Raw genomic sequence first — 24,449 nt, forward strand, 5'->3', positions numbered from 1 at the left:
GTTTTCCCCCAGTATTACTGCTTACTGTCTTCTAGAGATGCCTCTATGGAGCCACCTGTATTTCATGTTTATCTAAGGGTTCATTTAGTTTTCATAGGTTATTTTGTATGGTAAAAATCTCAGTACAAAGTGTGATGTGGTGTAGGGGTTCCTGGCTGGCTTATTTGGAAGAACGTGGACTCTTGATCCGCAGGGTCATGAGTTCAAGCCCCCACATCGGGGTAAGTAAAGTATTAAAAAGAAAAAAAAATGACATAGTGTAAAGTAAAATTTGACCCATCACAGTCCTCTGTTTCCAAGATCTTCCAGAGGGATGACCAGTGACTGGTTTCTTTTATGTCCTTCCAGTGAGATTTCTCAGTCATATGTCAGCAAATGGATATATGGGATTTTTTAAGTTTTATTTCATTTATTTCGAGAGAGAGAGTGTGTGTGCATTTGCATGCATGCACATGAGTCGAGGAGGGCAGAGAGAGAGAGAGGGAGAATCCCCGGCAGGCTTCTTGCTCTCATGACCTGTGAGATCACAGTCTGAGCCAAACTCCGAAGTCCAGCGCTTAACCGACCGAGCCACCCAGGCATTCCTGTGGCATTTTGCACACTAACACTTGTCTAGTGTCCGTCTTGTTCTGTACCCTGCCTTTCCCTTTCGACAGTGTATCTTTAGAGATTGCTCTGTGTTGGGACAAACCTCTGTTTCACTCTTTATAATAGGGGCATAAAATTACATTCTATGGATATGACATGTATCATTCTTTTTAGCTGTTGATAGTGTTTTCAGTCTTTGATGTTACAAATAATGCTGCAGTTAAGTATCACTGGACACAGTTCTTAAGGAGAATCTTTAATGAAGAGAGCATTTAAGCAGTTTTTAGGTTTAATTTTTACAAATTTATTTGAGTGTTGTGTTAATCTTAGGGTTGTCTTATGCATGCGGTTAACAAGTATTTTATTCCATAATGGTCGAACGGCTGCAGAGCTGTGTAAATTAATCTTGCATTCTTAAAGTGGCATTAAAGAGAAGGGTACGTGCGGCGTGTTCTACTTCCTCTCAGAGTTTTGTACCTCTCGTGGCACAGCTCTTGGCTTTCCACATGTCCTGGTGGGAGGACTGCTGATTTCTAGAGAAAAGAACGTTACTTCCCTATCTTTGTGGAAAGGGGCAGAGGGCCTCCATGGGGAATTCCGTCATCATAAAGGGAGGTAAAGATGGGTTTGTGCAAATCTGTTAACCTTTTTTTTCATGGAGCAGACGGGAGAAAGGAAGTGGGACAAGATGGAAGGAGCCTTAGGGTAGATTTCATAAAAAGAACTGCTGTGCAGGATAGTAGTGATGGTAATGTGGAGACAAATGGTGCAGGGAAGGAGTTGTGAAAGATTTGTGGGTAATTTCCCAAGCTATAAAGGCTCCTAATGCAGTTGGGCGTGCTAAAGGGCAGTTCCGTGGCGGGGGCCAGCTGTCCTCTGTGGAAGGAAGGGCACTGAGCACATTGGTTTGCTGTTAAGATCATGGAATTCTTAGAGATTTCATCCACTTCTGACCTGCATTCTTTTATGTGATTGGAAAGTGTGTGACTAGTGTATACTTTAGTTTTTATGGACTATTCTATTTGACCCCTTGTGCTCTGTAATTCCCAAGACACCAATGTAAAACCTCATTTCCTATTTTCAGCATAACTAATATGCAGTAAATTATCATGAGTGTTCTAATGGCTGCTTCTTATAGTATGGGTTCACAGCCTCTCGAGTACTTTCTTGTTTTTTTATTTCTATATAAATGAAGATGGGTTCCAAAAGATACTCATTCTAACCAAGTTTCAGACAGATATGTTTTGAAGGAATTGTGAGATTCTGTATTAGAATTAAGATAGTTTTCAGAAAAATATTCTCAGTTAAAACAGATTTGCCCCAAATCAGGAAAATGTGTCAGAAATTAACGAGGCAGTTTAATTGGGAAGCTCAGATGAACGCTGTCAGAATATTGTTCAGTTCCTGAATCTGTCAGAGCTCTGCAAAGCCATCCGTTTCATTCAGTTAAGAAAGCATACACACGTTCTACAGCCTTAAATTCAATAAATGCGGTGACAACATTTTCAAATAAAAGGTGACTCTACTTCTAGGTACTTACCCAAGGGAAATAGAAGCTTGTCTGCACAATGAGTAATAGCAGCTTTACTCACGACAGACAAAAACTAGGGATAGTGCAGATAACCATTAGTAGGAGAATGGGTAACTACATTGCAATCCACTTTATACTACTCAGCTATAAAAAACAACAAATTAATGGGGTGTCTGGGTGGCTCGTGTGGTTAAGCATCGAACTCTTTTTTTATGTGTCTATTTTTGAAAGTGTATTTATTTTGAGAGAGAAAGAGAACCCTCATGTGTGCGAGCAGGGGAGGGGCAAAGAGAGAGTTCCACACAGGCTCTCTGCCGGCAGCACAGAGTCCGGTGTGGGCCTTGATCTCCTGACCCGGGAGATCATGACCTGAGGCGAAACCAAGAGTCAGATGCTCAACCTTCTGAGCCACCCCGACACCCATGTCTGCCTCTTGATTTCAGCTCAGGTCATGATCCCAAGGCTGTGGGATTGAGTTCTGCGTCAGGCTCTGTGCTGAGCATGGAACCTGCTTGAGATTCTCTTTCTCCCTCTGTCCCTCTCCCCCACTCTTGCGCGCCCGCTCGCTTTCTCTCTCTCTCCTCTCAAAACATCAACAACAAATTATTGATACTTAAGTCAATATGAATGAATCTCAAAACATTCTGTGTTTCTGCGGCGCCTGGGTGGCTCAGTTGGTTAAGTGTTCAGCTGAAGTCATGATCTTGTGATTTGTGGGTTCAGGCTCTGCCTTGGGCTCTGTGCTGACAGCTCAGAGCCTGGAGCCTGCTTCCGATTCTGTGTCTGCCTCTCTCTCTGCATCTCTCTCTCTCTCTCTCTCTCTCTCTCTCTCTCTCTCAAAAATAAACATTAAAATTTTTTTTAAAAACCGTTGTTTTTCTTCTCATGCAGTGCAAAGTACATGCTGTATGGTTCCATTTATGCCATTCTATGCCAGGCAAAAACTATGCAGAACAAATTTAGGTTGATAGAAATTGCAGCAGTGGTGGGGCAGAATTGACTAGAAGGATCTTTCTGGGGTGATAGAAATGTCTGTATCTTAATTGGGCTAGTGGTTACATGTATATATCCAAACAAATCAAATTGTACCCTTGAAGTTATGCATTTTGGTGTATATAAATTAATCTCTCCTAAAATTTTAAGGTTTTGGGGCACATGGGTGGTTAAGTCAGTAGAGCATGTGACTTTCATCTTGGGGTTCTGAGTTCAAGCCCCACATTGGGGGTAGAGATGACTGAAAAAAAAAACTAAAACGTTAAGGTATTTTGAAATTTTGCAAAAAGTAATACAATTCTACATATATTATGTTGGGAAATATAACCAGTAACGATTCATACCTGGTCCGTTCCGCATTCTGGCATGTCATGGAAAGCTCGGTTTCTTAACGAAAAGAGAATTCTTGCCACGTACTCTGTAGACCCTACGGTTGTGCTACGGAGTGGCACAGCCACTACCACATCTCTACCAAGCACGTGGAAGGCGCACTGTTTAATGTGTGATGCCAGGGGTTTCGAAACTCACTGCCAACGCTGCGTAAAATGTGTCAGCAACTTTTTTTACGTTACATGTTGAAATGATATTTTATGTATATTGGGTTATTTTAAATATGTTAAAACTAATTTCACCTGTTTCTCCTACCTTCTTTAATGTTTCTATTAGAAAATTTATCTATTTTTTTTTTTAATTTTTTTTTTAATGTTTGTTTATTTTTGAGACAGAGAGACACAGAGCACGAATGGGGGAGGGTCAGAGAAAGAGGGAGACGCAGAATCTGAAGCAGGCTCCAGGCTCTGAGCTGTCAGCACAGAGCCCGACGTGGGGCTCAAACTCACGGACCGTGAGATCATGACCTGAGCCGAAGTCGGACGCTTCACCGACTGAGCCACCCAGGCGCCCCTCTATTAGAAAATTTAAAAGTATATTCCCTGCTCCAATTACATTTCTGTTGGACAGTGCTGCTCTGAGGTTTCGGAACTGTGTTTGAAGTGTTTATATTTGTTCACACATGGTTTTCACAAATATGTAATACTGTTTCTATGCCAGCTTCCTCACATGCCGTTTATTTTAGCTGAATATCTCAGAAACATTTTTTTTTCTTTTAATTTACATCCAAGTTAGCATATAGTGCAACAATGATTTTAGGAGTAGATTCCTTAATGCCTCTTAACCCATTTAGCCCATCCCTCTCCCACAACCCTTCCATGAACCCTCCATTTGTTCTCCATATTAAGATTCTCTTATGTTTTGTCCCCATCCCTGTTTTTATGTTATTTTTTTCCCCTTCCCTTATGCCCATCTGTTTTGTCTCTTAAAGTCCTCGTATGAATGAAGTCATATGATTTTTGTCTTTCTCTGACTGACTAATTTCACTTAGCATAATACCCTCCAGTTCCATCCACATAGTTGCAAATGGTGAGATTTCATTCTTTTTGGTTGCCGAGTAATACTCCATTGTGTGTATATACCACATCTTCTTTATCCATTCATCCATCCGTCAGTGGACATCTGGGCTCTTTCCATACTTTGGCTGCTGTGGATAGTGCTGCTATAAACATGGGGGTGCATGTGCCCCTTCGAAACAGCACACCTGGATCCCCTGGATAAATACCTAGTAGTACAATTGCTGGGTCGTAGGGTAGTTCTATTTTTAATTTTTTGAGGAACCTCCATACTGTTTTCCAGAGTGGCTGCACCAGCTTGCATTTCCACCAACAATGCAAAAGAGATCTCTTTCTCTGCATCCTCGCCAACATCTGTTGGTGCCTGAGGTATTGTTGGCCATTCTGACAGGTGTGAGGTGGTATCTCATTGTGGTTTTGATTTCTGTTTCCCTGATGATGAGTGATGTTGAGCATTTTTTCATGTGTCGGTTGGCCATCTGGATGTCTTCTTTGGAGAAGTGTCTATTCACGTCTTTTGCCCATTTCTTCACTGGATTATTTGTTTTTTGGGTGTTGAGTTTGATAAGTTTGATTTTGGATACTAACCCTTTATCTGATATGTCATTTGCAAATGTCTTCTCCCATTCCGTCAGTTGCCTTTTATTTTTGCTGATTGTTTCCTTCGCTGTGCAGAAGCTTTTAATTTTGATGAGGTCCCAGTAGTTCATTTTTGCTTTGGTTTCCCTTGCCTCCGGAGACGTGTTGAGTAAGAAGTTGCTGTGGCCAAGATCAAAGAGGTTTTTGCCTGCTTTCTCCTCTAGGATTTTGATGGCTTCCTGTCTTACATTCAGGTCATTCATCCATTTTGAGTTTATTTTTGTGTCTGGTGTAAGAAAGTGGTCCAGGTTCATTTTTCTGCGTGTCGCTGTCAGGTTTTCCCAGCACCACTTGCTGAAGAGACTGTCTTTATTCCGTTGGATATTCTTTCCTGCTTTGTCAAAGATTCGTTGGCCATACGTTTGTGGGTCCATTTCTGGGTTCTCTGTTCTGTTCCATCCATCTGAGTGTCTGTTCTTGTGCCAGTACCATCCTGTCTTGATGACTACATCTTTGTAATACAGCTTAAAGTCTGACATTTTTGTCTTTAAAAGGCCTAATGTCCAAATGAATCTTAGAATGAAGACAGTTGTGCAGGATTGATATTTTGGCTCTCTGCTTTGATTGAAATATTAATGTTTCCACATGCATTTGAGAGATCATGATTTTCTTGTAAACAATTAGTTATAAAGGCATTCTTTTCTTTTAATCTTTCTAATTTAAAACAAAAAAACAAAACAGCCAAACATTTACTGTCTACTGATACGTTATGTTTTTTTTTTTCATTTTTGTTAAGTTTGTTTATTTTGAGAGAGGCAGAGAGAGAGGGAGAGAGAGTCCCAAGTAGGCTCCACACTGTCAGCATAGAGCCCAGTCGTGACCTGAGCCGAGATCGAGTCAGATGTTTAACTGACTGAGCCACCCAGGTGCCCTTTACCTTACGTTTCAAAAATGGATTTATTGAGATATAACTCAAAAATCATACAATTTGCCCTTTTAAAATTTACAATCCAGTGGTTTTTAGTATATTCACAGAGTTGTGCAACCATCACGACAGTCACTTTTAAAACACTTTAGCACCTCAGAAAGAAACCAGGCACCCTTTTCACTGTCCTTCCTCTGCCCCCAGTCTGCTCCCCAGCCCTCATTAATGTACCTTCTAACTCTATGGGTTTTTGTGTTCTGGACATTCATATGAGTGGAATCAAAGTAATATGTGGGCCTTTATGACTGGCTTCTTTCACTTAGGATAATGTTTTCAGGGTTTATCCAAGTCGTAGCATGTACCATAGTCGTTTTTATTGCTGAATAATATTTCATCATATGGATATACCTTATTTATCCATTCATCCATTGGAAGACATTTGGATTATTTGTCTGTTTTTAGGATTTTTTTAATTTCTTTATTTTTGAGTAATCTCTGCACCCAACGTGGGGCTCAAACTTAAAACCCTGAGATCAAGAGTCATGTGCTCTAGCAACTGAGCCAGCCAGGCACCCCTCCATTATTTGTCTTAAAGCTATTGTGAATAATGCTGCTACCTGCATTTGTGTACAAGTTTCTGCGTAGGCGTATGTTTTTACCTTTCTTGGATATTTACCTAGAAGCGGAATTGCCAGGTCACGTGGTAATTCTGTTTCTCATTTGCGGAATTGCCAGACTGTTTCCCAAAAGGGTCGTACCATTTTATGATCCCACCAACAGAATGTGAGGATTCCACTTTGTTCACATCCTCACCAGCACTTGTGATTTGCCCGCAGTTGGATTGCACCTTGTAGTGGGTGTGAACTGGCGTCTCGCGGTGGGTGAGGTTTGCCCTTCCGTGAAGACGAATGATGTTGAGCTTCTTGTCATGTGCTCGTTGGGCATTTGTGTATCTTCCTGGGAGAAATGTTCATGCAGATCCTTTGCCTGTTTTGTAACTGGGTTATCACCCTTTCATTGTTGACTTGTAAGAGTTCTTTACGTATTTCAGACACAAGACCCTTATCAGATACGTGATTTACAAATATTTTTTCCCATTCTGTGGGTTGTCTTCTCACTTTTTTGAAAGTAGCGTTTGAATCACAAAAGTTTTTCATTTTAATTGAGGTTAAAAAAAATAGAACTGAGGTAAAAGTTTTTCATTTCAATGATATTCAACCTACCTATTTTTTTTTCCTTTGATCATGCTTTCTGTGTCATATCTCAGAATCCTTTACCAAGTCCAAGGTCATGCTGGTTTACCCCTATGTTTTCCTCTAAGACTTTTATAGTTTTGGCTGCTACATTTAGGTCTTTGATCCATTTTGAGTTAACTTACATATGATAAGAGGTAAGGTCTCAGCTTAATTCTTTTCATACTAATACCTTACTAACAGTAAAGAAGTAAGTTCATATGATCAGTCACATATTAACATTTCATTATTGCTTAGTGGTTTAATAGCAGTCTTGGTTATGTACTGAGTCTGCATTTAATAGGGCATCTTTGCTATTCATTCTGAGATTGTGATATTAGTTGAACCTTTAATTTCTGAAACTGAAATGGAATCTGTCTAGAACTTGGGGAAAAAAGTGTAACAGAACTGAAAAATAATAGGAAATAATTTGGGGACACACATGGGAAATGTCTGTATGAGAAAATTTTAATTACAGCATACAAAATAAAAGTAAAATTTCAATTTGTCTTTTTTTTAAGAAACTATAAAAATGGATAAAAAGAAAGTGCTCAGATCAAATTTAATTAAACCCAGTTATTTAACAAGTATAAATTAAGGAACTTTAATGAGTTCATTTAGACTCTGATACTAAGTGAGTGATTTCCCATTCAGTTAAAAGGGACCTCTGAAGACCCAGTTTTTATGGGAAAAAGATGAATCAAACAAATGCTTAATAACATAAATATTACAGACAGTTCTAGTGTACGTAATCCTATTTTGGGGTGCTTAGATGGCTCAGTCGGTTAAGCATCTGACTTTGGCTCAGGTCGTGGTCTCCGGGTTCGTGGGTTCAAGCCCACATTGGACTCCATGTTGACTGTATGGAGCCTGCTTGGGATTCTCTCTCTCTCTCTCTCTCTCTCTCTCTCTCTCTCTCTCCTACTTGTACACTCTCTCTTTCTCTCACAATAAATAAACAAAAAAAGAATCCTATTTGTTTTCAGTTTTAGTCTGGTGGCTATGTTATAGCTCATGAGACCTACCTAGAACGGAATTATGGCTAATAATCTTTTGAACCTCTTGTTGCTTTTACAACCAAGTATGTGGTCCTTACTGAAATGTGTCCATTTAGACTCAGTTCTACCAAAGAAGGAACATGCGTGTGTGACATTTCTTTCACATTATCAGCAGTGTTCGTATTGGCGGGGTTCGGATAATTCTTCCGTCGTCTGCCGTTCTGTGGAAGCCCCATAGGGCCACCGCAGCCATTTACCAAATCATTTAACCCCTCTAGGCCTTACTTTTCTTTTTTGTCACGTAAGCGAATGGGGTTGGGCGGTCTTCAGGTCTGTGTCTATGGCTTCAGGAATTTTATTTGCTGCCTCGGCTAGGACTGGGTCCTTTGGCATGGTAGATTTGCTTGCAAAAACCTTTTTTGAGCTTCTTTGTGCTGGGCTTCGTTTGTTTTGGATTGGGGTGTGTGAGTAAGCTTTTTTGCAGAAAACTGTTATTAGAAAGCAAAATGTTTATGGAAGACATGACATGAAAAACTTATTTAACTCTTAAATTTTCTTAAGATTTGAGAGTTGACAAGTCTAACATTTTGGAGATTATTGTAAATACATGGAAATAGTTTGAAAGATTTTTTTTTTTTAAGTAGGCTCCATACGCACAGTCGGGTTCGAACTCATGACCCCAAGATCAAGAGTTGTGTGACCTACCAACTGAGCCATCCAGGCGCCCTCATTATTATTATTTTTTTTTTTTTTTTAATTATAAAATCTAGTACCATAATCAGCTTGGAAGAAATCCTTTTTTATTTTATTTTTTTAACATTTATTTATTTTTGAGAGACAGAGTGAGACAGAGCACAAGTTGGGGAGGGGCAGAGGGAGAGGGAGACACAGAATCCAAAGCAGGCTCCAGGCTCCGAGCTGTCAGCACAGAGCCTGACGCGGGGCTCGAACTCACAGACTACAAGATCATGACCTGAGCCGAAGTCGGACGCTTAACCGACTGAGCCACCCAGGTGCTCCCGTTTGTATTTTTTTTTTTTAATGTTTGTTTATTTTTGAGAAAGAGAGTATATGCAAGCCGGGAAGGGGCAGAGGGTGGGGTCAGAGGATCCGAAGCTGGCACTGTGCTGACAGAGCCCGATGCAGGTCTCGAACTCACGAACCGTGAGATCATGAGCTAAGTCAAAGTTGGACTTGGGGCCCCTGGGTGGCTCAGTCGGGTAAGTGGCCGACTTCAGCTCAGGTCATGATCTCGCGGTCTGTGAGTTCAAGCCCCGCATTGGGCTCTGTGCTGGCAGCTCAGAGCCTGGAGCCTGCTTCCGATTCTCTATCTCCCTCTGTCTCTGCCCCTTCCCTGCTTGCTCTCTGGCTCTCACTCTCTCAAAAATAATAAACGTTAAAAAAAATTAAAAAAAAAAAAAAAAAGTTGGACACTCAACCGACTGAGCCACCCAAGGTGACCCAGAAGAAATTCTGTGTTGGATTTTTTGTGTGTTTAATGTTTGTCTATGTATTTTTGAGAGAGAGCAAGCACGGGCAGTAGAGGAGCAGAGAGAGAGGGAGGTAGAATCCCAAGCAGGCTCCGCGCTGTCAGTGCAGAGCCTGATGCAGGACTCGAGCCCACAAACCGTGAAATCGTGACCTGAGCTGAAATCAAGAGTCAGACGTTCAACCAGCTGAGCCACCCAGGCGCCCCTCTTCATTGGATTTTTGGGGGCCAATTTTTCAAACAATGTTCGCTATAAGATTGCTTTGTAAATGTATTTTCCTTTGACAAATGGTGAGTAAGTTTACCCCCATTTTAGCCTCTCTTAATAAGGGTTAAACTATTTCAGACATTTGTTTTACATTCATTTAACTTACAGAGTGTGTGGCTTGGCAGATTTTGATGCCCAGTCTTACATGGCTTGGTGCTTTAAGGAAAGTCCTCACCCCCATTTCTTTCCTTTCTCTTTTCTTGTCTTTTTTGTTCTCTCCTTTCCGAGGGTTGGCGGTCTGTGGACCCAGAGCGAGCTCCTCCAGCATGCAGAGGAGAGAATGTGGGGTTGTGACAGACCCTCCATGGGAGGGGGAGAGGGGCCGGGAGAAGCTCTGTGTCTCTTCCCTTGAGGTATAGTTCTTCCAGTCTGGTGACCTGTCAGATCCACTGAGTGCTTGGTAAAGCAGATTGGACAGTGACTCGAGGAAGCAGTGGGGTAGGGGTGGGGGGGGGGGGGGCTCGGTATTTTAAGTAGCAGCTCTCAAAAGTAAAGTGAGTTCTCCAGGGGCTTGGTAGACCGAGCTGTGTGTGTTTGCAGTGTTCGAGCCCTGCAGGAATTACGCACAGTGGAGTGTTGACTCCTACGAGGCAAAGGAGGATGAAAGGAGGAGGATGAGAAGCTGGGGCAGATTGTGAGGCACCGAGGAAAGAGGAGCCATAAATGTTGGCTTGAGTTTCGTGCAGTGATGCTTGCTTAGTCCTGACAGCTCTTGATCAGAATGCCAGCCCACAGAGTTCCACGTTCACATCCGTGAGTATTTTTGACAAGAGAGATCGTTGTTGTGATTTGACACGATACCTTGTGGGAGAAGAGGTAAAAGTTGAGGAAACCACATTGTACCTGGTACATGCAACAGGAACCTGCTGCAATCTTACATGACTGATTTCTGGACCCAAAGTGGGCTTGACAGGGGGCTGGAGCAGTAATAGCCCCCCACTGTCGGGAGAGGCTGGGGCAGGCTTTTCCCAGCAAGCCAGCCCCAAGGTGTGGCCGTCCCGGACGCCAGGCCCCACAGCTTGCGGGACATTCCCCTGTCCGAGGGAGCTTTGTCCTCGAGGCAGCCTCCCAGCAGGACAGGTAGAGGTCTGGGTGCCTGAGTCAGAAAAAACACTGAAAGCTGTGGCCTCACCTGTTAGCCACCGCCTGCACAGATGCTGAGGAGTTGCGATAGTCTGTGGGCAGGAGACAAAAGATAGTGGGCTTCTGCTTTTAAGGAGCTTATGTTTTGCCCTGACCTTCGGCCAAGTCATGAATGAAAATGGACATGAAACTTTGTGATGGTCATTCGTATAGGCCCTAAGCCCATGGGAGGCCTTGGGCCTCTGGAGATGGAGACTCGGGCTTTAACAGTCGTTTGTCTTCATCAGCGGTACATACGTACCTGGCTAGTGAATGGGTATTCATTGCCATTTTAAAATGGAAACTACAGGGCGCCTGGGTGGCTCAGTCAGTGAGGCGTCTTGACTCTTGGCTTCGTCTCAGGTCGTGATCTCCCGGTTTTGTGAGTTCTGGCTCTCGGTGCTGGCAACGCCGAGCCTGCTTGGGATATTCTCTCCCTCCCTCTCTCTCCCCCCTCTCTCTCTGTCTCTCTCTCTCTGCCATCCCCCCCACCACTTGCGCTCTCTCTCAAAATAAACAAACCTAAAGCAAAATTTTCTCACGGCAAATTTTTAAAAAACAATAAAGTAAAAACTACAAATAAGCCAAAAGAGGAAATTAAGTCCCCCTTAATCTCAGGACAGAGCTAGGCAGTGAGGAGCTTCTGCACAGGGGAGAGAACTAGCCAAGGTCTCCCTCCTCTGGGCCCATGAGGAAGGGGATGTTGCCCAGGGGCTGTGGCCACAGAGCAGCCTGGCTGGTCGAGACAGCTCCTGGAAACACTGACATATCCCTTTGAGAATGACACTCCTTGCCTGCTTTTGCTCTTTTCTGTGAACAGGGTTCAGATTTTCAATTAGGAGTTCAGTTAGAAAATTGAAACTTCTGATGTTTGGAGTACATTGGTTGCTTCCATTTTATTTTATTTATATTTTATTATTTTATTTTATTATTATTTTTTTTAAGTAGGCTCCATGCCCAACGTGGGGCTTGAATTCACAGCCCCGAGATCAAGAGTCACATGCTCTACTGACTGAGCCAGCCAGGCACCCCTGTTTTCTTCCCTTTTAAAAAGACGAGTTTGAGTACCTATGTGTGCATAGGTATACATGCATTAGAAAAATCGTAACATAATCCTTCCTTTCTGTTTTATCTGTAGGCTGTCCTGTGAACTGATAGAGTACCACTGTGATCGGATGGGAAGGGCGGTGAATTGGGGATCAATATTAGTCCCGACTCAAGTCACACACACTCTAAGCTAGGGAATATATTTAATGACTTTGGATTTCAGTTTCTACCTTCATAAAACAAGGGACCGCATTAGGCACTCTTTCAGCCCTGCCACTGTGGCTTAAGGCCGTAAATGTCCATTTCCTTGTGTTTCCTCTGGGACCAGTCTACCTTTCTGTGTTCTTCGATGCTGAGGGAGCACTTTGCCTTCAGTGGACAAGTTTCCAAGGTTCCAGAAACCAGGAGTCATCCAGTGAAGCGGAAACAGCAGGTCGCTTCTGGATTTGCCCCACTGTGCTTTCAGAAGGGCCGTTTCTAGTCAGAGGATTTCAGATTACTAGAAAACTGCGGTGATGCAGTGGTTCCATTTTGCTTAGACTGAAATCACAACCCAAATGCACTTAATGATACACATATGTACTGTAATTTGTAAACATAGCTCAAAACCCTGTATCTTCGTTGGTTCCCTTGTGGCTGGCCATTCAGACCTCATTCCTACTTGACAGGGGTTTATTTTAAGATCGCTTTTTAGAGCGGTTGTTTAACATTCAAGTGATCTATTAGTGCCAAGTCCTTGGCTAGACCTGCCGTAAATGAGCTGCCCGTTAAGTAGAAAACCGAATGGAAATTTAGCTTTCCAGCCCAACTTAGCAAAATCAACGTAACCTGAATTTTCTTATCTTCACACGTAGCTTTTCAGCCTGCTTTCTCTCTTGAATATTCACATAGTGTGTAGGTGAATGGAATTCTTTTAGTTAGTCTTGATACCGTTGCTTAGGGAGAACTATAGACTTCTTAACAGGTTCAGAGAGGAACACTTTACAGGAAGCTAAGTGGATTTGTTAGTAACTTGATTGTATTTCTTCAGGAAATGGGTTTGAAAAAATAAGATCTGCTTCTGTAACTGTATTTCCAGGATGTTAAATGTTCTGTGGGAAGTAAGTTCACTAGGCCCGTAACTGCATTCTTTTTTTGACAGGCAAAATGTATATTGTAACTCTTTTGGTTATTTTGTTAGAGATGGGAGTCAGCCGGATGGAAGCTAAAGATGATTTAGGTAAATGGCAGCACAGCGTGCCTTAGATGGTAGTTTCTCCTTCATCCTAACGCTTAACCGTGGCTTCCTCCTTTCCAGATTGTCACAGCTATAATCAGGGCCTTCTTTCCTATTGAATAACAAATACAGCTGTTGTCAATTTTGTAACGCAGGTTTTCAGCCCTTCCCTTTTGTGTTCCAGATGCTCCATACTTGCCTGCAGTGCTTACGTGGCTCTGGCTTTAGGTGATAACCTTATGGCTTTGAATCACGCAGATAAACTTCTTCAGCAGCCCAAGCTGTCAGGATCCCTTAAGTAAGTGTGGCTTGCCCTGTGCGTCCGGGTTTGTTTTGTGTGGGGGTTTTCGTTAGTTTTTGGTGCATATTGCTGCTTTTTGCCCCCTCAGTGGGATGTAGATTATCTAGACAAGGCAACTGATTGAAGCATTAATTTGGTAATTCCGTGTGAGGCTCTTTTCCCTTGGACCTCAAGGATTAACAGCGATAGCGTTTGCTGGACGGGGCGTGAGGAAGTGGGAACTGCTCAGTGTCTCCTGTCCGCTGCTGGGCCTGTCTGGAGCGCGTGTCCACATATTGGTCCCCAAGATAAAGGGAGTCCTCAGGGAGAAGTCCCACACGACAAGGAGTTTCTTCAATGGGATAAATCTGATGCAAGGACTGCGGTTTAAAGGGGCCGACAAGCATTCTGAGTACAGGAGTTTTATTCAGACTCCGCAGAGGCCTTCCTCACTAGTAGTGTCATTGTCATTCTAACATTTGCTAAAGCACATCTTTCCTTTTATGGAAATTGAATGAGAAGCGGCGCCCTCTGAATCTTTGTATGCGGCTTTTACTCAAAGCCACAAATACTCTGCATACCATTAGGAAAGTTGTTTTTCTCATTCATCCTGTGGGTGAATACTTATGATCTCCAAAATAGAATGACTTACTCTTGCGTTTTAGTGGTCTTGTTTATAATGTGCAGTGCTTAGAATTGTGAGATCGGGCTCTGAGGGATAATTCTGCTAAGGTTTAATTATTTTTGTCTTCAAGAAAACGCATTACTGTATACAAGCATCTAAAATTAACATCGATTAAGGCTGTTTCAGGCCAGTGTTCCCCAAACACACGTTTGTATTTCAAAAAAAAAAAAAAAAAAAAGCATCCGGTGAGGTAAGAGACTCCCACAATTCAGACCTAAGACAGCTGCCCTTCTGCAAGAAAACCTCATCCAGCGTCCAGGCCGGGAGGGAGCCTGAGTTCCAGCTGGAGGCAGGCGGGCTCCCTCTGAGGGGAGGCTCCGTCGCCCAGCTCCGTGAAGCCCCAGCGAAGTCCCAGCCAGCCGGGTCGGCTGCCACAGCCATCGCCACAATCCAGCGCTCAGGCTGTGGCTGTGACGCGCTCGGCCAGTGCGAGAGCCAGAGCGGTGTTCTGTTTTTCTTTTCAACAGAAATGAAACCCAAGTCCTCACTGCTTCTTAAAATTCTTGGGTTGACATTGTGGTCCCTATTCTCAGATAAATCCCAAGTAGGTTCGTGCCCTCTGTTGGATGGTTTCTAAGTTCATTTATCAACTTTCAGGGGATTGGCCAAGTCATGTCTGGTCATTTCTTTTTTGATTCTCTTAACTCTCCTTTCCTGAGTGTTGGTTTCTTAGTGAACAGCGAGATCGCTGTCTGTCTTCCCAGTAAAGACAGGTAGGTCGTTCTGCATCTGGCAGCTCAGCAGCTCGACCCCCCTCACTCCTTGTTGCTTTCTGGACACGTAGTCAAAGGTTTCTTGGCTTTGGGTGTCACGAAGGCGTTGCATTTGGCTAAAAACGGAAAATGTCTTGAAATAAATTCACAGAAAACAATTTGAACTAGTTCTTTAGATATATGTGTTTGTGTTTTGCAATGATTACTGGCTTGTGGATACTAAAGAAAAACTTCAAATTATCTTATTTCAAAATATAATTGAAGTTACTGATTTTTTAAAAACTTGTCCGTTCTGTTAGAGTATTTGGTGGAGAAGCAAAGTAAAAAGTCATTGCAGCTCCTGGTACTTAGAAGAAATTCCTTAATAAAAAATTAAAGAGCTCTTGAGTAGTTAATGCATATTAAAAAATCCCTAAAAAGATTATATTGAAAAAAGCCTAAAATTTGAGGGCTTGAGATTCATGGGGACAGATTCAGTTGGGGCAGGCTAGCTATAGTAGGTGAGACCTGAGCTAACCATTTAAAAGGAGTTGGGCATAGAGATTAAATAAATTAAGTAAGTAAAAAAATTTTAAAAAAAATATGGGGGGGGCCCCTGACTGGCTCAGTCAGTGGAGTCTCCAACTCTTGATCTTGGTGTTGGGAGTTCAAGCCCCATCATGGATGTAGAGATTACTTTACAAATAAAATCCTAAGTAAGTCAATCTTTAAAAAAAGAAGAGGAGTAGATATTGGCTTGTGGGGATGAGGCCAGGCTTGCCCAAGAAGGCAAGGCCACCGGGGAGCAGTGGGTGTGCCCAGCCCAGGACACTGTCTGGTGGGATGAAGAGCCATCTCTGAGGGGGTGGGAATAGTGACTGGATATAGAAACGTGGGACCAAACTTGGAGAACTTTAAATCGATAAAAGTTTTGTTTTGTTCTCATGTAGAAAAAGTCATTAAGATTTTCAGCAAGCGTGTAAAATATCTAATCCTGTTTTATTTTTGAAAAATCAACCAGGTGATCGTAGGGAAAAATCATCTTGTAAGCAAAGGACTGGAAGAAGCAGGCTGTTGTAAGCCAGGAGGATGTGTATCCGTCCTGATGTCAGTGGGCATAAAATAGATTTGACAAAGCAGGAAACCTTTGGAATAGAAGTAAAGTTGGTCCAACCCACATCTGGTCTCAGTCCAGTCTGGCCCTCCGCTGTCTCTGGACCCGTCCAGCAGCAGAGCCTGATGGCTTCATCCTTCGACCGAGCTGCTGTTTTAGAACTTCGTTCTAAAACAGAGCTTCATGTTCATGTTACTTTCTGCATAAACAGAACAGTATGTTTGCCTGTTGTCAGCTGCTTTCTTAATTGACGCATGTCATTTGTTCCAGCTTAGCTAATAAAAACAATTGTTGTATATTTTAAGATACTTTTATAAAGAGATAAAATTTAGCCCGTAATTAATCCATTTATAGACGTGAAATACATGAAGCATATGTACACCAAAGCTTGTTGTACACTGGGTGTTGTGTGTATGTGATCTGTTTATTTCATTTAGGTTTTTGGGCCATTTATATGCTGCAGAAGCCCTCATCTCTCTGGACAGGATATCTGATGCCATTACTCACTTGAACCCCGAGAATGTCACTGATGTTTCCTTGGGCATCTCTTCAAATGAACAGGACCAAGGTTCGTGAGGACACATTTGATCAGAACTGGTCACCATTTCCACAGCCTTCCTGTTGTAACTCAGGATGTGTGGAAATTGAAGGGCACAGTTGGAAAGGGAAGGAAATTTTAGGTTGGCCGTCTACAAATTTGGCTGTACTTACTTTGTAGTAATTGTTTGCTGGGTGGATCTGGGAGTTGATTATCATATGGTCTAAATGCTCATTATAGAGGGGTTCCTGGCTGGCTCAGTTGGTAGAACGTGCAACTCTGATCTCGGGGTCATGAGTTCGAGCCCCGTGTTGGATGTAGAGATTACTTACCAAAAAGAAAAGAGAGACTATTTTAAATCAGTTTTCACTTTTGAAAGCATGGTAGTATTAGAAAAATTTGTTTTGTTTTGAAACGTTTGTGTGTATTTATTTTGAGAGAGCGTGTGTGCATGCATGGGAGCCGGGCACAGAGAGAAGAGAGAACCCCGAGCAGGCTTCACGCTCAGGGCAAAGCCCAACCCCGGGGCTTGATCCTGCAGCCTGCAAGATATCAACCTGAGGCATTATCAAGAATCTGACACTTAGGGGCACCTGGCTGGCTCAGTGGCTTGAGCGTTTGACTTCAGCTCAGGTCATGATCTCAGTGCAAGAGTTTGAGCCCCGCGTCGGGCTCTGTGCCAACAGCTCAGGGCCTGGAGCCTGCTTTGGATTCTGTGTCTCCCTCTCTCTCTCCCCCTCCCCTGCTTGCTCTCTGTCTCTCTCTCTCTCTCTCTCTCTCTCTCTCTCTCTCTCTCTCTCTGTCTCTCAGAAATAAATAAACATTAAAAAAATTAAAAAAAAAAAAAGAATCTAACACTTAACCGACTGAGCCACCCAGGCACCTCTAGAACGATTCGTTTTGATTCTCATACTGTATTTTTCTCTTTGGAGGGATTCAGCAGTCCAGGGAAAAGTAGAAAGCATTCAAAAGTGAGTTTTAAATCATGGCTAAGTTTTTAAGGAAGCAAGACTGGCATTCATTGTATTCAAGATTATTATGCAGGCATGGGGGGAGGGGGCTACCTGCTGGTACCCTCCAGTAGAGCCTCCCACGACATACTGAGAGATTGCTTCGATAGAGTGGATTTTTCCATTTCATAAACAGACTAGGTTTCTAGAAAATACGCCGTGTTGTCCTACCCCCCTCAGGTTTGTTTTCTTGTCTTTGTAGGATCGGACAAAGGTGAAAATGAAGCAATGGAATCCTGTGAGTAAGAAGTTTCGTAAATACTTAAAGTAGCCTGGCTCACATCCCAAAGATGTAGACTCAAGCCTTCTGTGTCCTTCATTTGTCAGCCTAAAAATAGGGCTGAGCTCTATTCTGCGCAGCCGCTGGGGCGGTCGATTGGGTGGCGCTCTTGCCCTTGCCCTGGCCTCTTCAGCACGGTCCGCGCTCTTTTTCCCCAGCTGGGAAGCGGGCCCCCCAGTGCTACCCCAGTTCCGTCACCTCTGCCAGGACCGTGATGCTGTTCAATCTCGGCAGCGCCTACTGTCTGCGGAGCGAATACGACAAGGCTCGAAAGTGTCTGCACCAGGTGAGGCCAGCAAAAGGTTTGCAGTCTGTGGGTCTTGTTGCTGAGTTTGAGGCTCTGGTCAGTTTGTTAAAAATCAGAATATTACTTTCCCAAGCTTAAAAATACCCTTGCAAGGTAAACAACCGATCAGCTATTGAAAATGAACTAGGCGCTTACTGGAGAGTTCTTCCTGATAGTTTTAATAATTAAAATTTCAGAAGACTGGAAACCAATGTAAATAAGGGATCATCTAAGTAATGGTGCATCCATATAGCCAAACACGTGCATCTGTAAACTCTGTGTAGCAAAATGATGACATATCCGAGACCTGCTAAGTGAAAGGACCTTTTGTACGTGCATAAAAGAGCTGTCGAAGGGCACGCTAGAAGCTGCGGAGACTGGTCATGGGGCGGCAGGGTACGAACCGTGGGGCTGGAGCACTAACGCAAGAGACTTCAGACAGAGAGCTGGCAGCCTGTCCCTGAAACGCACCCCTGAATCCTGCCGCTGAAATGGTGCATCATCACTAGGGCCCCGGGAAGATTTTGAGTGAGCCTCTTTAGGATTCCCGCCCATCCCCGATGAGTCACGGACCCTTACCTATAGAAGGGGAGGATGTATCACCAGTGGCAGCTCCAGAGGGATGTCACAGACTCAGAAAGGGGCAATTCCTCAAAAGGATAATCATTCAGCAAGTGTCTGAGCACTTATTTCTCAGTAAGCCATGGGAATAAGACAGTAAACAGGTAGGCATGCTACGACCCTGCCTAAGAAGGGAATTGCAAGGTCAGAGGGATGCAGACTTCTAAGACTTCAAATACGGAGAGTTTGTGCCGAATGGTGTGTTCACCGGCAGCACATGAGAGGGCCCACGTCCCTGTATGCTTGTCGGGGGAACTGACGTTGAAATTGAACCTGTTCTCCAGAGATAATGGTGGCTCCTGGAAGTTTCCTAGGAAGTCCACCATATTGTGTATAGCATTGAAGAACCTTACCGTGCAGAAATAGCCAAGAGTGATATCTAGTTAACCTAGTGGCATCTCGTCGGCACTTCTGATCCCAAATCAGAAAAGTTGAGTGATGGGACTATCCAGGGAAACGTGTGTGCTGTCATCTCGCAGTTGAGTCACACAAGTTGACGGGGAAGGAGTTGAAAAACTCACTGCTCTTAGTGGCAGGGCTAGGGTATTTAACAACCCTTCTGAGAGTGCCCATGGACCCCAGTGACTGGAGCAAACAGGGCCTTTGATCCAAGCTGCAGCGTGCACAGTCTAGCTCAGGTTCTCGTGCAGCAGGTGGCCGCGGCGGCTGCCACGCCGGGAGAGACAGATGGGTCAGGGCTGGCTCTGGGTCTGAAGGGGCGGGGTTGTTTTGGCCCCTTGGGGTTTAGGTTAATCCAGTGCCCGAACCTGTGTTAATTGGGAGGCCCGCCCTGCCTGGGAGGGCAGGGCCGTGCTCTGCGGAGATGGTTCCGAGGTTCCCTGCCCACCACTAGCCTTGCTGAACGGCCAGTGAGCACAGCACCAGCAAGTCTCATAAAATTGCTGCTGTGAATTCTCGTACCCGCGGGAAAGCTGCAGACTGTAGTCCACGCAGAGAACGATAAGCGACCTGCGGTAACTGGCCGCCTGGAGGCAAAGTGGACATTGCAGCACCCACAGCATGCTGGGAAGAGGCTCTTGCCCGAAGGAGGCTTGGCCCGGAAGTGTGAACTCTGTTTCCTGAACCGAGTGGTTGCCCCTCAGGGCGGTGGTGAGAGGAACAAAAGCCTCCCTGCTTCACTCGTGTGCCCTGGGTGCGAGTCCCTGCTCACCCGACATTTCTCCTGGGGCTGCCGGGAGCTGACCTTGTGCAAGCGTCTGGTCCCCCAGACGTCTCCCATCTCCACAGCTGGGCCTGCGAGTCCTGTCTCCCCATTTTCTGCTCCGATTCCATTCTGAGAGAGAGAGAGGACTGAGGCGGGCACCTCCCCGAAGCTCTCCGTTCCCCAGAAACCTATTTTTGTCTGCGTATCCACGGTGCATTCGCTCTCCTCTCTCCCTAGCATTTGGGGAAATCTGTTTGCATTACTGTTAGCCGTTTGCACGCCTGTGGTTCTCAGGATGAGTCCGTGTCTTAGCCGCACGGACTAAGACTTCCCGTCTGGTCAGGAAGCGTCTGTACGAGTGCACTTTCTGATCAGGGAGCAGGCAGACCAGCCTGGCACCAGAGCACCCGAGACTGGATGGGGAAATACGAGTTGATAGTGCGGGTGGGGAAAGGGCTGCAGCCCAGAGAGGCCCAGCCTGAGGAAACAGACCTCTGGTCTCGGCACGGCTGACCCAGAGCAAGCCCGGCGTCCTTTCTCAGGACTGGTCAGGGAGAAACTGCTAGCTGGAGATGTGACCCTCAGGTCCAGAAAAGGACAGCGTGTTGCTTAAATAGTTAAATTATTTTATTTGACAGAGTGCTATTTCAGTCCTCAAGAATGAGGACATCGAAAGTGCTTAGTGGTATGCTTGTTTCTAAGTTTTTGGTGGGCTTTTTTTCCCCCCCGAGAGCAAGTGTTGTGGAGGGGCAGAGGGAGAGGGAGAGAGAGAATCCCACGCAGACTCCACACTGTCAGCACAGAGCCCAACACGCACTCAGACTGGTGAACCATGAGATCGTGACCTGAACTGAAATCTAGAGTCGGATGCTTAACCAGCTGAGCCACCCGGGTGCCCCCATGTCACCAACTTTTTCTTTTTAGTTTGAATTCTTACTGCTTAGGTTGGGAACTTGGGGCCTACGATACTGAGTTGTCACTTAGGAACCCAAATGGACATGCAGATTTGAATATAAATGCAGCGATGTCTAGAGTGAAAGCCACCAACAGACCTGCACCAGTGAGTGACTGGAGTGTAGAATGAGAAATGTCTGACATCTTCGTAAAACCAAATAGAGTCAACACATGGGAGAAAAACCCCAAGCAGGCAAAAACCAAGAGGGAAGAAAAGTTTTCCCCTATTAAGAATTCATGATGGGGGCGCCTGGGTGGCTCAGTCGGTCGAGCGGCCGACTTCGGCTCAGGTCACGATCTCGCGGTCTGTGGGTTCGAGCCCCGCGTCGGGCTCTGTGCTGACGGCTCAGAGCCTGGAACCTGCTTCGGATTCTGTGTCTCCCTCTCTCTCTGCCCCTCTCCCACTTGTTCTCTCTCTCTCTGTCTCTCTCTCAAAGATAAATAAAATGTTAAAAAAAATATTTTTAAAAAGGAATTCCTAGGTAAGGAAAATCATCGAACTAAAAATTACATGTGCAGTTGAATCTGTAGGGACAAGGGCAGATGTCAGAGCAGAACTGTAGTCGCTCCTGGGAGCTCCTGTGAGAAGGAGCTGCACCAGTTTGCGAACTTGCCATTGGTAGGCTTCGTTTTTCTCCTGTCGGCATTCCTTGGAGTTTGTCTCGAGCCGTTGGTTTTTCACGGGGGTCTTTTTGTTTCGAGCACAGGCGGCTTCAATGATCCACCCTAAGGAGGTGCCCCCTGAGGCCATCTTACTGGCGGTCTACCTCGAGCTGCAGAATGGTAAGTGAGTCTTCTCTCTCGTTAGGACCGGACCCTTTCAAAGAGCCCCAGGCGTTTGGTGTGTGCTTTACCTCCTGGAATCTGAAACTTTGCCTTCCTTGAACGTATTGCCCATCACGTTCTCCTAGCGGTGAACTTTTGGTATCTCACAGATTCCTGCTTCTTGCGAGTGAGCCATATCTGCTTCTTTTTTTAATCTGTGAAAAGGCAGGGAAGCATAGCTTCTGACAGCTAATTACGGTTTAATCCCTGCTAATGAACCTTTCTCTCAGGCAGCCCAAATGAATTGAGAACATGAGTCAGGACGCCAGTCGCTAAGAGTTGTACACTGTAGCACTTGGAACACAGATGTCATTAGTGAGTTATACAGGAAGCCAGTTTTGCTGAGAATCATCCAAACCTAAATCCAGGCCATACCTCTGAGCACATACAACCCTTGAGGACGTGGCTTCTGAGAAGAACGGCTGCGGGCCCTAAGACAGCGTGAAGCAGAGAGGAGACCTGTGTGGAGGAAATTAAAGAAACAGACATACTAAGAGTTCTAAGTCGTGTCTCCTTTTGATCGTGGGAATCCTTACATGGTTCCTTTCTTTTTAATTTTTTTTTTTTTTTTAACGTTTATTTATTTTTGAGACAGAGAGAGACAGAGCATGAATGGGGGAGGGTCAGAGAGAGGGAGACACAGAATCTGAAACAGGCTCCAGGCTCTGAGCTGTCAGCACAGAGCCCGACGCGGGGCTCGAACTCACGGACTGCAAGATCATGACCTGGGCCGAAGTCGGCGGCTCAACCGACTGAGCCACCCAGGCGCCCCGGTTCCTTTCTTTTTATAGCTGTCGCCAGCATTTAAGTGCCTGGTACCCAGCTGGCCTTGGCTTCCCGAAAGCTGTGACTAGGGCTGGCCCACTGGCCCCAGAGCCCTCTTCCATGCAGTCGACCTTCGGAGACCAGTTCTCAAGCTGGGCTGTGTCTTCGAATCACTGTGGGGCTCTTGCCCAGGGCGCACCCCGTGTCTCTGAAATCGGTTTCTGGGGACGGGACAGATGTGTTATGTGGCTTCAGGGTGCAGCAGCGGCGGCAGACTGCTGCTCTCCTGGACCACCTTTGGCTCCCTTGCACGCTGCTGATGGCTCGCTTTGTGCGTGATGGTGTTTATGCTGCTTCGTTAACGGGAAGTGTTTTTATAGGTAACACCCAGCTGGCCTTACAGATCATCAAAAGGAATCAGCTGCTTCCTGCGGTGAAAACACTGTCTGAGATGAGAAAGAAGCCAGTGTTCCAGCCTGTCCACCCGGTCCAGCCCATCCAAATGCCGGCTTTCACTGCACACAGAAAGTGACATTTTTGCTCTCAGAAAACTGTTACTTGAGACCGGGGGGGTATCTACAGGCCTTTTCAGTTGTATCACGGCAGAACGAATAAAAGAAAGATGGTGAAAGGTGCTAGTTTTGAAGACACGCTTTTGAAACGATTCTAACCCCTGGTTTTCTTTTTGCAGGAAGCTTAGTTAAAATTAAGGGTTCACAAACTCATTTTCATCTGTTCTTCTTTAGTCTTAAACTGTGAGCCATTATGTGATGTATCTGTGTCCTAGGCAATTAAAACACGGTCTTACCAGAAGAGTCTTGTACAGTTTTGTTGTTCTTGCAGCCGTTGGACTGTCTTAGCCCCTGAGGTTTAGTGCTCAAGCTTTCAAACCTGCCACAGCTGTCAGTAGATGAGCAGCCAACCCAGCAGCTGGCCTGGGGGCAGAGAGGAGGGACACCGATGTGTTTTCTGCCTCCTTGGGACTGAAAGGACCAGAAAATGCCGAGTGAAACCCACGGGGCCAGTAAAATTGGCTTCAGAGGAGACAACTGGGCTGATAGGAATCACTTGCTTCAAGATTAGAGATGAAGAGCAAGCCGGTTGAGGGCGCTGGTTTTGTTCACCCCGCCTGCACCCTCAGGCAGAGGCCCCGCTTCTGGAGGCTGTCAGCAGGGAGCCCCAGGTTCATGGCTAAGCCCCGTGCAGGTGCAAACGAAAAGTTAAAAAATTGCATCTTTCTGGGGCGCCTGGCTGGCTCAGTCGTAGAGCATGTGACTCTTGATCTCGGGTTATAAGTTTGAGCCCTATGTTGGGTGTAGACATTACTTAAAAGAATAATTTTTTTAAAAAAAGTTTTTTAATGTTTACTTTTGAGAGCAAGAGAGAGAATGTGAGTGGGGAAGGGGCAGGGAGAGAGGGGGAGACACAATCCAAAGCAGGCTCCAGGCTCTGAGCTGTCAGTACAGAGCCCGACGCGGGGCTCAAACCCACAGACTGTGAGAACATGACCTGAGCCTCAGTCAGACGCTCAACTGACTGAGCCACCCGGGTGCCCCGAAAGAATAATTTTTTTAAAAACTGCATCTTTTCAAGAGACGGGTATATGCTATGGGATTGACATGACCAAAATTTGTCCATAAGGTCAACACATAAACTTTGGGATAAAAAAGCCGTAATACAGACTTGTTTAGAAAAATTGGGTGAGGAGCACCTGGCTGGCTCAGTCAAAGGAGCATGCAACTCTTGATCCTTAGGGTTGTGAGTTCAAGTCCCACGTGGGGTATGAAGGTTACTTAAAATCTTTTAAAAAAAAAAAAAAAAGAAAAAACTGGGGGACCTT

The 24,449-nt window shown here is 44.8% G+C and overlaps 1 protein-coding gene across 6 annotated transcripts in view; it reads left to right on the forward strand.

Moving 5' to 3' along the window:
• Window positions 1–23,422, forward strand: part of CNOT10 (CCR4-NOT transcription complex subunit 10) — a 71,990-nt gene extending 48,568 nt beyond the window's left edge. For 4 of the 6 annotated variants that reach the window (XM_042998620.1, XM_042998619.1, XM_042998617.1 and 1 more), the window contains 6 exons: window positions 13,558–13,692; window positions 16,603–16,733; window positions 17,916–17,951; window positions 18,152–18,279; window positions 21,727–21,802; window positions 22,990–23,422. In XM_042998620.1, the coding sequence (XP_042854554.1) occupies window positions 13,558–13,692; window positions 16,603–16,733; window positions 17,916–17,951; window positions 18,152–18,279; window positions 21,727–21,802; window positions 22,990–23,141 (658 nt within the window). In that variant the 3' untranslated portion in view covers window positions 23,142–23,422. The remainder of the gene's footprint in view (window positions 1–13,557; window positions 13,693–16,602; window positions 16,734–17,915; window positions 17,952–18,151; window positions 18,280–21,726; window positions 21,803–22,989) is intronic. The other 2 variants (XM_042998618.1, XM_007099053.3) reach the window with 1 other exon arrangement.
• Window positions 23,423–24,449: the final 1,027 nt, after the last annotated feature.

The sequence above is a fragment of the Panthera tigris genome, chromosome C2 (assembly GCF_018350195.1).
Source record: "Panthera tigris isolate Pti1 chromosome C2, P.tigris_Pti1_mat1.1, whole genome shotgun sequence".
NCBI lineage: Eukaryota > Metazoa > Chordata > Mammalia > Carnivora > Felidae > Panthera > Panthera tigris.